The sequence below is a fragment of the Mus musculus genome, chromosome 19 (genome assembly GCF_000001635.26).
Source record: "Mus musculus strain C57BL/6J chromosome 19, GRCm38.p6 C57BL/6J".
NCBI classification, from domain to species: Eukaryota; Metazoa; Chordata; class Mammalia; order Rodentia; family Muridae; genus Mus; species Mus musculus.
The window spans coordinates 41,045,112-41,060,411 of NC_000085.6; the positions used below are offsets into that span (position 1 = coordinate 41,045,112).

General features: G+C 47.6%; 1 protein-coding gene across 2 annotated transcripts in view; it reads left to right on the forward strand.

Annotated features, from left to right (window-relative positions):
• Window positions 1–14,414, forward strand: part of Dntt (deoxynucleotidyltransferase, terminal) — a 30,251-nt gene extending 15,837 nt beyond the window's left edge. The window contains exons 7-12 of one of the 2 annotated variants that reach the window (NM_009345.2): window positions 1,077–1,209; window positions 2,418–2,526; window positions 7,884–8,129; window positions 10,649–10,732; window positions 13,456–13,515; window positions 13,955–14,414. In NM_009345.2, the coding sequence (NP_033371.2) occupies window positions 1,077–1,209; window positions 2,418–2,526; window positions 7,884–8,129; window positions 10,649–10,732; window positions 13,456–13,515; window positions 13,955–14,041 (719 nt within the window). In that variant the 3' untranslated portion in view covers window positions 14,042–14,414. The remainder of the gene's footprint in view (window positions 1–1,076; window positions 1,210–2,417; window positions 2,527–7,883; window positions 8,130–10,648; window positions 10,733–13,455; window positions 13,516–13,954) is intronic. The other variant, NM_001043228.1, reaches the window with a different exon arrangement.
• Window positions 14,415–15,300: the final 886 nt, after the last annotated feature.

Below are 15,300 nucleotides of genomic sequence, written 5' to 3' on the forward strand. Positions count from 1 at the left end.
GATCCCCCAAGGAACTGGCTTGGTAGTAACAAGTGATAGGTGGATTAGCATCACCATCTTTTCCTGGTCCTGAAAACACAGTTCTGCAACTGTCCCGTTTAGAGATTACAGATGACTTTGAACTTGGTAACTGTTTACAGTGTGCTCAAGCCAAATGACTTTCTGGTCGTGTCTCATCCTGGGGTGAGAAACAGGAGCCAATCAGCAGCCTCTAGAGAAGTACATCCCCCTCCTGTTTATCGAGTGGCATTTGGATCCCTTAAATGAAAGTTCAGCGTCTTATATGGAAGCATGACTGTCATCAGGCTCTGACTCTCCCAGACATGCCCAGCTTCCCACCAGTACTTTACCCCAATCCTTGGAGATAAGCCTCCTTCTCGCTCTGCCTCCCTCCCACTGCTCTGTGGTGACAGCCAAATGCTCTGCTCTCCCTCGTGACCCTGCTTCTGAACGGTCATTGGTTCATAGTCCTCAGGCCAGGAAGCAGCACGTCAGCCCCTCGAAGGCACTTTACACTTGGCTTTGGACACTGACCCACCCCTCTTCCTCCCACTGTCTTTTCTAATGAAGCCATCACTGCCAAGTCCTGAATTTTCCTACCCCCTTTTAAATAGTATGGTATAGCTTGTTGGTCAAGAAGGCTGGACACAGTGCTACATACATGGAATCTCAGCACTTGGGAGGTAGAGGAATTAGGAGTTCACAGAATCTGGGCCTTTCCTCAAAGGAGCAGCAGCAGCAGAAAGAGGAGGAGGAGGGGGAAGAGGGGAGGAGGAAGAGGAGGAGGAGGAGGAGGCAGTGTTGGATTTTCATTATAATATCAGATAGGATCAATTTAGATTCCAGAAGGATCTGAATACTTCCCCCTTGATATGAATATTGTATACTTCTACATGAGAAGTCAAAACTCCTTTGAAACCATGAAAAAAACCCAAGCAAGTGGGCAAGGCAGTGCCATAGATTACTGGGCTCTGTACAGAGTCTGGCCAATGCCTAAGAGCACTGTATGAGACAGCATCCTCTCCTATCAACAGCTGGTCCTCTTATGTGTGCCTTTCTCTCCACTGGCTGATCAGGATTCCTCTACTACGAAGACCTCGTTAGCTGTGTGAACAGGCCAGAAGCCGAGGCTGTCAGCATGCTAGTTAAGGAGGCGGTTGTGACATTTCTTCCAGATGCCTTGGTCACCATGACTGGGGGGTTCCGCAGGTAAGTGATGTAGCTGTTTTAGAACCCCTCTTCTACCTGTCTCTGAAATGGTGCAAAACGCCTTTTCTGACAACAGAACCAACCTCACTCTGTAGCTTTGGCTCCTGCTGCCTGTGTTTCGTGTCAGAGTCTCAGATAGCTTGACACCCCGCACACAGAGCTGTTTCTTACCTCTGTGACTTTGCTCAGGTGAAACTTTCTCTACAGTTTTGTGAATTTGGTACTAATCTGACTTCACAATTCCTTCAGACTCAATTTAGATGCTGCCACCTCCAGGAAGCCCTCCTCGACTCCTTATAGCTCTATTCTGGGCTAGGAACTTTCTTCTGTGCTTCCCAGGTGCCTACTGCATCATGTGTGCTTTCCCCGTGGAGCTTAGTTCCCACGGAGACCAGGGTGTGAGCCTGACCACTAAGTAGATGCTCAAGAAACTGGTTGAGTCAAAGAAAGCTCAATGAACAAGCCTTCAGACATGAAATCTTCAGTTGGATACAAATGCCTCCATTTCAGAAAGAGGCTTGTCCCTCCACCTCTCCTTTTGAGATCTTACCTGGTCACTTGCATCAAAGAGGTTTTCTGGGCTGGGTCTGTCACTTAGCAGAGTGGCTACTTAGTATGGAGGAAACCTGGCTTTGATTCCCAGTATCCAGTAAATCAGGTATGGTGATGTAGACCTATAATCCCAGCACTTGGGAAGTACAGGCAGGAAGATAAGAGGTCCAGGGTCACCCTCAGCTTCAAAACGTGCTCAAAGCCAGTCTGCATCATATAAGACTCCATCCTTAAAAAAAAAAAAAAAAAAAAAAAAAAACAATGATAAAGAGCAATCTCTTAAGCCATACCATAGTTCCAAGAAGGCTACCTTGTATGGTGTTACCAAAGCTCTTGGTTGGCTGCCTATTGTCATACATGTTTCTCTATGTATGTGATGCATATAGAAGTAATATTTATTACTTGCTTTCCATCCATATACAACAACACACATTCTGGATGAAGTTTTTTTTTTTTTTTTCTGTCACAAATTTGTTTTGCAAGAAGTGAGTTGAACAACCAGGAATAGCTGGTTTTAAAATGTTGTGAGTATTTTGAACTACAAACCTCACACTTGAGACACAATAACAAAGAGTTTTGTTTTGTTGTTTTGTTTTTAAATGAAAGGCTAAAAGTCCAACTGATTTTCCTTTTGTGCTTTTTTCCCCCCAAACTAGGGGTAAGATGACTGGACATGATGTAGACTTTCTAATTACCAGCCCAGAAGCCACAGAGGATGAAGAGCAGCAGCTCTTGCATAAAGTGACAGACTTTTGGAAGCAGCAGGTAAGGAGGCCAGATGGCACCTGCCATTTAAGGCTGGCTTAGATTGATTTCTGCTTGTTTCTTTTCCGTGTGTGTGTGTGTGTGTGTGTGTGTGTGTGCTTGTGTGTGTGTGAATGTGTGTGTGAGTGTGTGTGTGTGGTATGTATGTTATGTTTGATATGTATGTGTGTGTACTGCTGTGCGTGTGTATGATGTGTGTATGTGTGTGTGATGTGTTTGTTATGCATGGTGTGTATGTGACACGCACATGTGTGCATATTTTTGCATATGTGTAGGCACATGGGTGCGGACATGTGGAGCCTGAGTTTGATGTTGAAAATCATCTTCCGCTACTTCTCCACCTTATTCATGGAGGCAGGCTCTCTCAATCAAATCCAGAGCTCATCGATCTGGCTAGTCCTACTAGCCAGTTTGTTCTGGGAATCCCTTTGTCTCCACCTTCTGAGGCTGGAATTGCAGGCAGGCTGTCATGCGTACCAAGCATTTGTATGGGTTCTGGGGATCTGAACCTTGGCCCCCTGTGTTGTAAAGCAGGCGCTTTAACCACCGAGCCATCTCCCTAGCCCCTTGCTAATCTTAGGTGTTACATGATCAGTGTACAGTGACTACTATTCTCACTTGTTTGTAACACCTCATCGCAGCACCATGTGGCTGGCATGAGACTGACCAGCTTTGGGTCCTAGGCAACACTTTACGGGCATGCATCTTGTTTGAAGAAGGAAGATAAGGAGGGCAAGCTGGGCCCTGCAGAGGTCATGGCCAATGGCTCACACTGGATGAAATCAAACCTGCCACGTGGCAGCCAGTGGTTAATGGTCAAAGCTGAGTTAAGTTAACCCCACAGCCAAAAACCTCTGGCTCTCTAGTCAAGCACCATTTCCTAGAGAGACCAAGGGCTCTTTCCTGGGATCCTACCTGTCTGGCTGAATGGAGGAGGCTGGACCAGAGTTTTCCTAGTACAGACAGCTTTCCCCTTCCTGGGCTGAGCTCACTGATGCACCAGAGAGATAAGACCAGATAAAGTGAAAACTAGAAGGGGCTGGAGAGATGGCTCAGTGGTTAAGATCACTGACTGCTCTACCAGAGGTCCTGAGTTCAATTCCCAGCAACCACGTGGTGGCTCACAACCATCTGTAATGGGATCTGATGCCCTCTTCTGGTGTATCTGACAGCTATAGTGTACTCACATAAAATAAGTAAATAAATCTTTGGGCTGTGGTGGCACACGCCTTTAATCCCAGCACTTGGGAGGCAGAGGCAGGAGAATTTCTGAGTTCGAGGCCAGCCTGCTCTACAGAGTGAGTTCCAGGACAGCCCTAGCTATACAGAGAAACCCTGTCTTGAAAAAACAAAAACAAAAAAAAACAAAAACAAACTAGAAATAGCCAGCCCCCGAGAGCCATGAGATTTATAAATGAAAGCTAGATTTCAGATGCAGATCCAAATTCATCTGTGAGACCATTCCATGTCCCCCCCTGTCACCCCTCCTGAGAAGTCAGGAGAAGGTGCACTGGAGAACCCCTTCAGTGATAGCAAGATAGGCATGACAAGAGTCAGAATACTTTTCCAATTCTCGATTCTCTGCTCCAGGGGTTGGGAGTGGGGGACGTTCGGGGGGTTGGGTAGGGGAGAATAGGGGAAGATTAAAGACTCACTGAAAGACCAAAGAATACCTCCCCACCCCCAGGCCTGTTGCCAAGGCTGGAAACTCATTGATGTTTGTTTTTGTGCCATTGTCCTATGCTAAGACATCTGCTGGAGTTGAGAGGTGACAGAGGAGCCCTCTTTGCATCGCTAGTTTCAAGGTAGTTTTCCTCTGGACCCTGGGTAGAGATAGTCATTAGAAGCCCAGGCCCTGCATTCGGAGCCAATAGTAAAACAGGCCTAAATGAGACTTTAGAAGTGCTGGTACAACCTGGGGTGGTGCTTAACAGTTCATGGCCCATTTTCTGTCTGTGCTAACCCGGGATTCAATGAAAGTCTCGGGGATTCAATAGAAAATCTCTGGTGTCTGACAAATGGTGGCTAAGATCAGCAGCAGCAGGATTGCTTATTGAATTCAGTTTGAGGGCCAAGCACTGGGCTGCAGGGGACCCAGGAACCAGCAGGCCAGTTCCTTCCCTTCCCTCAAGTACCGTGATTCAGTGTCCCTGCTCTGAATGACCCATCCCCCTGAAGCCCTGGACCCATCCCCAATAACTCAATTGTGAAATCAGATGAGTTCTTCCCATCTGGCTCCCACTTCCACTTGACTCCCTTCCCTGCCAGCCTAACCCTGAGCTTCACTTTACAGATGGCCGTGAGCACAGCTTAGACAGTGCATACCGGTGTACTCACAGTACACACACAGCATGCCCACAAGATGCTTAAATGTCTGCGAAGTAGGTTGAACAGCCTTTAGTGCTTTCTCCTATCTAAATGGTGTCCTTTGGAGACAACCCCTGGGTCAGAGGTAGGAGAAAGGAGGTGAAGAGCTTAGAAATCTCATCTCCAGGGAGGTTGTAATTCCCCCAAACATTTGTTCTGCCTGAATTCCAAGCAGACTGCTGGTAGCTCACCTCAAAGGAAGGAGAGAGACTTCATGACTCAGGCTTGCGGTCAGGCCTGGTAAATGGGACCGGGGTACAGGGACCCTAAGTGCTTCAGGTGGTCTGTCACCCCTGGAGTTCATGGAACTTCTGGGAGTCAAAATGTTGAGTCTACAGAGTAAGACTGTAAGTCAGAACCAACCATGGTGGCTCACACTTCTCACCTCAGCCATTCAGGAGGCAGAGGCATGAGTTCCATTACAGGATACCTAGAACCAAAAGGAGTTTAAACTGGCCATGACCTTGGGTTCTGAATTCATAGGTTTCACTGACCTCAGATAGGAAAAGATACTTTAAGAAGAAAGAAAGATAGGAAAAAAGAAAGGAAGGAAGGAAGGAAGGAAGGAAGGAAGGAAGGAAGAAAGAAAGAAAGAAAGAAAGAAAGAAAGAAAGAAAGAAAGAAAGAAAGAAAGAAAGAAAGGAAGAAAGACCCACACCTATACTCCCTATACTGAGCATCCATAGGCACCTCCTATCGTCAGTCTCTAAATACTACACTGTGACAACACTGCATGCACTTATATAGTATTAAGTAATTAATCTAAGAGTGATTGAAAGTCTGTGGGGATGTGTGTGGCTCATATATAAACATTCTTACCACTTTGCAGGAAGAACGTGATCATCTGTTGCTACCGTGATGACTGCTAGACGACTGAGGGATAACTATGGGACAACTGTGGGATGACTGAGGGATGATTGAGGGATTACTGAGGGATGATTGAGGGATGATTGAAGAATGACTGAGGGATGACTGAGGGATGACTGAGGGATGACTGAGGGATGATTGAAGAATGACTGAGGGATGACTGAGGGATGACTGAGGGATGACTGAGGGATGACTGAGGGATGACTGAGGAATGACTGAGGGATGACTGAGGGATGACTGAGGGATGGCTGTGGGATGACTGAGGGATGATTGAGGGATGACTGAGGGATGACTGAGGGATGACTGTGGGATGACTGAGGGATGATTGAAGGATGACTGAGGGATGACTGAGGGATGACTGTGGGATGACTGAGGGATGATTGAAGGATGACTGAGGGATGACAGGGATGACTGTGGGATGACTGAGGGATCACTGTGGGATGACAGAGGGATGATTAGGGAATATTGAGGGATGATTAAGGGATGATTGCAAGATGACTGAGGGATCACTGAGGGATCACTGAGGAATGACTGAAGGGTTACTGAGGGATTACTAATGGATGACTATGGAATCACTGTGGGATGACTGAGGAATCACTGAGGGATTACTGAGAGAATCACTAAAGTTGATGACTGAGAGATCACTGAGGAATGACAGAGGGATCATTGAGGAATCACTGAGGAATCATTGAGGGGGGGACTACAGGATCACTGAGGGATGACTGACTGAAGGATAATTAAGGAATATTGAGAGATGATTAAGGGATAATTGAAAGATGACTGAGGGATCACTGAGGGGTCACTGAGGAATGGCTGAAGGATTAATGAGGGATCACTGAGGAATAACTATAGGATCACTGAGGAATGACTGAGGACTCTCTGAGGGATGACTGAGAGATGACTTCCCCCACTTGAGTTTGAATACTAGATTGGTTCCTCTGAGGAGAAGATGGGAAGGAACTGAAAACAAAGGTCAAGAATCCTGGCTGGAGGACTCCTCATAGAGTCCTGACAACACTTCCTGCTCTTACACCATTGCTTGGGGTAGCCTATGGTTAATTGGTCCACTAAGTTGGAAGAGGTAGATCCTCTTTCTTGTAAGAAGCAAAGCTGAACTGCCCTAACCCCACCCTGATCCCTCCGACCCCCATACCCTGGGAGCAGAGAGAAGGAATGGCAGGGAGAGCTCCTTCCTAGCCTAGCCACTGATCTTCTAATAGGAAGACAACCCTGGGCAGCCATGGCCGAGCCTGAGCCCAACCTCAGAGCAGTTCCAGAGGAGATAAATCACACTGAGGGACGTGGGGACAGGAAAGGAAACTGCAAACAGTAGGGGAAACCCAACAGAAAGCTGGCCTGGAAAGCTAGGACCACGTCTGAGGTGGTACCAGGCTCCACTACAGACAGCACCCAGAATCAGATGGAACGCCCCAGTCAAAGCCTCGCCAAGTTCAGGATCAATTCACCCAAGAATGTCCCATCTGTCACCAGCCAAGTGCTACCCCCCACCCCCACCCCGTGTGCAGCACAGGAACCCCTAGGGGCTGGTGCTTGCCTAACATTCCCTTGAATTACTTATTAACTTTCTGGATAGAAACTTGAGATAAAGCAGGCTTCGTGGGCCTTCTTTCACTGCCTCCGAGATGGAGAGAGAGTTCTTTCAGGGCTGGGGTGTACTCAGTGGTAGAGTGCATAGCTAGCAGGTTCAACCCTGAGCATTGCAAAAACAACACAACAACAGATGTAACAGGTCACCATGCCCCACACTGGGTCTGGAATTTCAGACACAACCTTTTGACCCAGTCCAGACAACCGACATGCAGGGAACAGTGTGAATTTCTGTTCACCGTGGCTTTGCTTTTCAAGGAGCAAAGTTGTCCCTCAGAAGCAAACAAGGAGAGATGGAGGCTCTGAGGTTTTCTTATTGGGGACTTTGAGCTCAGCCTTTCTGTGGAGAGAATCATGTATTACCTCCTCTCCCAGATGCTGGATGAGGAAGAACAAAAAATGCATCCCCATTTGTTCAGCTCTGAAGAGGCTCTCTTGAGAGCACTGTAATATCACATGGGTGCCCCACCCCCAGCCCCCTAGGACCCTTTCTAAACCCTCCCATTGCTTTTCAGGGGTTGCTTTTGTACTGCGACATCTTAGAGTCAACCTTTGAAAAGTTCAAGCAGCCCAGCAGGAAGGTGGATGCTCTCGACCATTTCCAGAAATGCTTCCTGATTCTGAAGCTGGACCACGGGAGAGTGCACAGCGAGAAGAGCGGCCAGCAGGAAGGAAAGGGCTGGAAGGCCATCCGTGTAGATCTGGTCATGTGCCCCTATGATCGCCGGGCCTTCGCCCTGCTTGGATGGACCGGCTCCAGAGTAAGAGCTGTCTGCTACTAGCTTTCCTGGCTCAGGGGAAGAAAGCTTCCGTTGTGGGGCAGAAGGCTGAGAGAACTAAGGGACCATGCCCCCAAGCCTCTAAACTGGGGCATGGTATGGGCACATGTTCACACGAGTTAGATTCATTTAGATTCCCAATGTATGGTTCACCAAGCCAGCAGCAGTGGCCTTACCTGGGGACAGGTTAGATTTATAAATTCTTCACTGTATACCTACCACTACATCAGAGGCTCTAGGCAGTTAAGCTCTGACACGGATGTTTGTAAAACCCCCTAGGTGACTGAGAGGTATCTCAGGTGAGAGCTACTGAAACCCAGGAAGTGGCAGGGTGGTGAGTAACTCAGATGGATTTGGGTCCTAGACCTACAGAAGGACCCAACCCTGCCTCTTTCGGTGATCTTGGACACCTTCCTAAAGCCTATAAGATAGACGGGAGTGGCGCCCTCTGGGGGCAGCAGTGCACAGCTGCAGGGTAGTCGACTCCAATGCTGCTCTAAGAAACTAGTGAGGGTTTAAAAAAGAAACTTCGGGATTCAAGAGGCTGAAGCTGCTCTGTCCCGGGTTGCGCTGCTTTCACGTAAATAACACTCCTCCAGCCTTCTCTCTAACAATGGCTAACCTCGCTAACCTCACAGGGCTCTGTGGAGGACTCGCTGGGACAGCAGTCCATCCACTCCTCTTAGATGTCATGCCAGGCTCCTGTTAAGCGTCTGTTGCCCTGTAGCCTCTGGGGCTCAGGAAAAGACTGGATTCCTTAGTTAGAGTTATGATAGCTGTGGCAAAATACCACGATCAAAGAAACTTGGAGACGTAAGGGTTTATTTTACTGACATTTCTTTATCACTGTTCATCATCAAAGGAAGTCAGGACAGGAACTCAGGTAGGGCAAGGACCTGGAGGCACAAGCTGATGCAGAGGCCATGGAGGAGTGCGGCTTACTGGCTTGCTCTCCTTGGCTTACTCAGCCTGCTTTCTCATAGAACCACCAGCCCAAAGAAGGTACCATCCACAATAGACTGGGCCTTCTCTCATTAATCACTAATTAAGAAAAGATCCTACAGATGGATCTTACCAAGGCATTTTCTCAATTTAAGTTGTCCCCTTTCAGATAACTCAAGCATGTGTCAAGTTGACACAAAGCTATCCCACACAGCACAACTCTCTTGGCCATTCTGCAGCCATTTTGGTTTTTAATCACCTCCTTCGAGCCCTCGTTCAGTGATGCTCACCATGGAAGCCCTGCTCAGTCTGGATGCAGCACTGGCTTCCTATGGGCCCATAGTTTTCTTATTTCTTGTTATTATAAACCATTTGTTGCCCAGCTAGATTCTGCTCTGGAGGAACTGGCACTCTGCAGGTATTTGGCAGGTGAACTGAATTTCTCTCTGCACCACAGAAACACTCTTGGCCTTGGCCGAGGAGTTCAGGAATGTTTCTCACTCCCAAACCACGCAGGGCAGGGAACCGGGAGTAGCCCATCATTGACTGCATATAACCAACCCCCATTACACCTCCAGCCTCTCCAGTTGCTGGGAACCAGTGTTAGCTGTGGGAAGACACTGCCAGTCAAGAGCTGGGGTGAGCTAAGCAGGACCCACAACTTCCCAGACCAGCGCTAAGCAAATCTGCTTCCTCAGCAATTGTTACACAAAGCTGGTTCCACCTACAGCTGCTTCTGTAAAGGGCTTCTGGGAGGCAGTCCCAGAAACTTTCCAGCAGAGAGGAAATGAATTCTTACTGCTAGAGGGTGCGACTGTCCCAATGTTTTGCCTAATCCCAGGGGGAAAGACAAAGTTCTGGACCTGGGAACTTTCCAGGTTTCTCTTAGGAAACCAGCAGCAGTATTTGTGATTCACTGTCCTTGTTTCTAGTGTTTGCTGGTCACTTGTCCTAGGCTTCAGATTTGCTCCCTGAAACCTCAGGATATACTTTTGATCATGACAGATGTAATTCCGGGGCAGGTGACTCTTCACAGAATCTCAGTATGAGTGGACATCAAAGAGGAAAGGACCTTAACGTTCACTCCCTCCACCTTGGGACAAAGCAAGGTTCAGAGAAGCTACGTAGTAAGGACACATAGATAGGCATAATATCTGGGCCAAGATCTCCCCACTCCTCACCCTCTATTATAATAATGATATTTGAAACTTAAAACGATTTAGGTCACATTTTCCTCTGGACCAGGTATTATTCTAGAAACAACGCTCCTACTGTCCATTTATCCACTCAACAGATATTCACACATCACCTGCCGCCTGTTGGGCAGTGATTGACAAGGGTCCAAGCCAATCAGCTTCTTGTTCACATTGAGTTTCTGTTCTAGTACAGGGAGCCCAGAGCTCAGCCACCCGGGAGCTTTGCCCTGAGGAAGAAAGTCACCCCAAAAATTTATGTTAGAGACAGCAGTTTCAAACACCCAAGGGCTTTGGATAGCTCTAAACACCGTGTACCCGAAATAATCTGGACTAGACGGTAATTTGTTTTAATTCTCTTTGTAGCAGTTTGAGAGAGACTTGCGGCGCTATGCCACACACGAGAGGAAGATGATGCTGGACAACCACGCCCTGTATGACAGGACTAAGGTAGTGTTCCCTTCTGGGGATGGGTGACTGACCTTACCTGTAAGCCCTCCCTTTGAACAGATTTTCTAAAACAATATTCATTACACTTATTTATTTTTTTTACATTGGGGAAAATGGTTGCATGTAGAGGTCAGGGGAGCCAGTTCTTTCCTATCACATAGGTTCTAGGGATGGAACTCCGGGCCTCAGGTTTGGCAGCAAGTACCTTCACCTGCTGGTCCCACTTATCCCATCCCTACCCCCAACCCAAACTGATTTTAGTGTCTAGGTTTGCTTCTTTTTGCTGCAAATGTTCTGTTCTCTGTGGATCACAGTTGAAAGGAGCTGGAAACATTGCTTCAACCCCTACTGGGCCCAGGGTGCAACTCCAGGCTTCTACTTCAGAGAGTGAAGTAGCAGGGCTCTAGAACCAGCACATAGGTGAGCAGAGCTGAGCTGGCCGTGTTCCTGGTGTTTACGGTCTTTTACTCCAAAGAAAATCAGGGATTCCTGTAAATCATAAATGTCACAGGAATAACCATCCAGTGTAGGGGCAATCACCTTCTGAGGGGGTCATCAATGGGTGTCTCCCACAGTAGAGCGACACAGGTGCCCAGAGGTGGATGGGAAGCCATCAAGCCCCAGTCACTAACCATGGGGGACTTGAGTGTCAGCAGCATCTCATTAAAGCCACGCCTCAGAAAAGTGGCAAGTTACCATGTGGCTGGCTGATGAAGAATGAACAATTCTATCGTGAAATCCATGAACAAAAAGGTCTCCTGTTCTTCAAGTGGTCAAGGGCACCAAATTAGGCTTGGAGGGAAAAGAAGGTATAAAATCACCAAAAGCAAGAACTGATCTCCTTGCCTCCTAGGGGTTTATTATAGTTTAAAAGAAATGGATATGCATTGGATATCTAACACTTAACCTAGAACTTTAAATAGACTGACAGCAAGGCCTCTCTGGGACTTTTGACTTCATCAGACTGAAGTGTGATTCAAATTTCAATATATTTTATTGCGGGGGGGGGGTGGGGAGGGAGACAGAGACAGAAACACAGAGAGAGAGACAAAGAGAGATTCAGAGACAGAAGTATAATGGATACCTAAGAAATGGATCTTAGATAAAATGTAAAGGAGCTTGGGTAGATAAATAGTGCTGCCTCGAGGGCCAAAGCTTCAGGTATAGCTTGTATCCAGGATCTCAGGCCGGTTTTCCAACAAACTGTTTTGATTGTCAGACAAGAGTTTCCCATGAGTCCCATTCTTCTGGTCATTCTAGCAGGGAAGCTATCTTTTATGATAGTTTTTGCATGAATTCTAACTGCGCCTTGACCAGGCTTGGGTCAGTGCTCATCTATTAACCCATTGTACTTCTGATTGGCTATGTGTGGGTTGTGCGCTTCTCCCTAAAGATGGGAGCAGTCCTACAACTTCATGGATGGAGAGGCAGGATAATCCTCATAGAAATTCAAGGTACTTCTCACAGAGGAGGAGGCAGGAGGTGCTGGCAGAGTAGCCTCAGACACTAAGCATGTAGGTGGGAGCAACTTCATAAAGTTGAATTCAGGAAGGCTTGCAAGAGAATATGTAACAAACACTCCAACAAGTGTCATCTCTGGGCCCAGGGCTGTGCTGTGTATTAGAGGAGACTCAAGGGAAGAGGTGCTTTGTCCTAAGGAGCTCATGGAATGGAAACTGGAGAGTGGGGCCCAAGGCAGGTGTGGGTGGCTGTAGAGAATGCAGAGCACGCAGTAGGTTTCCATTACCAGCAGTTTGCTTCTCTGCTGAAATTAGAATAACCTAGAACTTTAAATAGACTGACAACAAGGCCTCTCTGGAGCTTTTGACTTCATTGGACTGATGTGTGAGTCAAACTTCAACATATTTTATTAAGGGGGGAGAGAGGCGGGGAGAAGGAGGAGGAGGAAGAGGAAGAAGAAGGAGGAGGAGGAGGGGGGGAAGAAGGAAGGAAAAAAAGAGGAAGAAAGAAAGGAAGATTCCATCACAAGGTTCCAAAGAGCAGTTATGGTTAAGAATAGAAGTCTTGGCTGGGGCGATCAGCATTTAAAAGCACTTGCTGCTCTTACAGAGGATCCATGTTTGATTCTTGGCACCCATGTGGTGGCTCTGTTGCCCTTTTCTGGCCCCCTCAGGCACCAGGCTGTGGGATATAGACATATGTGCAGGTAAACACACACACACATACACACACACACACACACACAGAGAGAGAGAGAGAGAGAGAGAGAGAGAGAGAGAGAGAGAGAGAGAGAGAGAGAGCAATAGGGCTGGGAAGACGGTTCAGTTGGTAAAATATCTGCTATGCAAGCCTGAGGACCTCAGTTAGGATCCTTAGCACCATGTAAAAGCCAGGAGTGGCAAACACATTGGTAACTCTAGCAATTGGCAAGGCCAGGACAAGCAGCTAGTCAAAAAAGACAAGACAAGACAAGACAAGACAAGACAAGACAAGACAAGACAAGACAAGACAAGACAGAGCTACCTAGGCAGACAGCCCAGGAAATTGTAAGTGGCTCAGTGAGAAACCCTGTCTCAAAAAAGTGAGGAGGGGGAAATGTTAGAGGAAGGCATCCACTGTTGACTTCTACCCTCCATATGTAACACGCTCATGCACATATACCCCCACACATATGCGTACACATGCATAAACATGCACTCACATACACACACAAAGGAGAATAGAGACTCAGGAAAAAATATCCACGTGTCATTTGCTAACAGGGGAAGACTGTCACGATTTCACCTTTGGATGGGAAAGTGTCAAAACTACAGAAAGCCTTGGTCAGTTGGTGGTTGGGGGGTTGGTTGGTTGGTTGGTTGGTTGGTTGGTCGGTCGGTCGGTTGGTTGGTTGGTTGGTTGGTTGGTTGGTTGGTTGGTTGGTTGGTTGGTTGACTGGCTGGCTGACTGGCTGGCTGGCTGATTGGCTGGCTGGCTGGCTGGCTGGCTGGCTGGCTGGCTGGCTGGTTGGCTGGCTGGCTGACTGGCTGGCTAGCTGGCTGGCTGGCTGGTTGGTTGGTTGAAATTAAGGGCTCACTCTACAGCCCAAGCTCTTGCCTCTGCATGCCAAGTACTGGGATTCCAGGTCACCACACCTTGACTTCTGACCAAAGCAGGGTGGGATGCTTTAGCCACCACTCATTCTAACAAGACAGTTCAACAAGTCTGCACTGAGGTGCCAAAGGAAAATGCCTGAGAGTGTGTTTCTCCTTGTGCTTCCAGAGGGTGTTTCTTGAAGCAGAAAGTGAAGAAGAGATCTTTGCCCATCTGGGACTGGACTACATTGAACCATGGGAAAGAAATGCCTAAGACGGAGTTGTTGACATTTTTCTTTTCGGTTTAGACAAGCTGTGCTCTGTGTTAGTAAAAGATGGCTTGGGAAAGTCTGGGATTCTTTGACCTCAGAGGATGCTGGCAGCAAGTGGATCATAAGTATACTATGCAGAGAGAATATTCTAAGGCAACTTTGAAGTCTTGATAAACCAGGATGCAGCCATGGTTCACATTCTTGGGCCATCTGTCCTACTGTTGCATAGAATTCATAGTCTTTTGTCTGCTTTGTTTGAATAAAAATGGTCTTGTCATTGCAGCATCATCTAGAGAAGCGCATCAATGCCCACCTGACTCCTGTGTGTCTGAATCTCTGTGTATTGCCAATAAAAATAGGAAACAGAAGCATGAAGTTTTCTTTGCTTTGTTCAGTTATTTTATTTCTAAACACAAATGGGAACGTGGAAGAGTAAAAGCTTGCGGTTGATTCTGAAGGGATGCATGGGTGTAATTAGTACATCAGAGGTTCCCAAGAGGACCCTGGGCCCCCTCAGAGGTCCTGGGAGGCAGGGTGCTGATTCCTAGCTGTATCCACTCTGCTCTGAGCTGGTTCCTTTCGCACCCAGCCCTGCAATGTATCAGGGAAGTGTTCTCATTGCTCTCTCTTGGATGCAAAAGCAATTTCCTAAACCATACAGGAAAGACTTCCTTTTCCTCCTGGAGCTCTTAAAGAGAGCGTAGGTTTCATCTCAGGGAACCCATGGGAGGAACTCAGTCTCTGCAACAGCCCTCACCTAATCATTCTTACTTCCCATGTCCTCCAGTGGGGCACAGGACAGATTCTATGCCTTGAAGGGACCTAAAGGCCACCTATTGAAGCAATATCACTGTCTTCAGCCTGCTGTAGAGCTGGAGGCAAACTGATGAGTGTCAGCTGTTCCCAGGGGATGAGGGCTGGAAGGAAGTTGTGCCGAGGAAGGAAAGTGATGCCCCATGAGAAGCGAGGTCCCTCACCACAGGGACCCTCGTAGGATTCTCCTAGGAGGACAAGAGGAATCCGATGTCACTAGTTACTGTGCTTTTCCCCATAGAGGGTTAACCAGCCTGACCCAGCTGCCTCTTCTCCAAGAAATGCTTTGCCATTTCTTAAGGCCTGGTCAAAAAACCAGGGTGGCCTTGGGTTGCAACAGGACAATCCGGTCTGCCCCAAAAGATTCGATTGTGTCATACTACTGCTCCTCTAGGAAGAGACAATCCATCTGGGACTGTCAGTCACTTGGCCAAGAGGCCACCCCCAA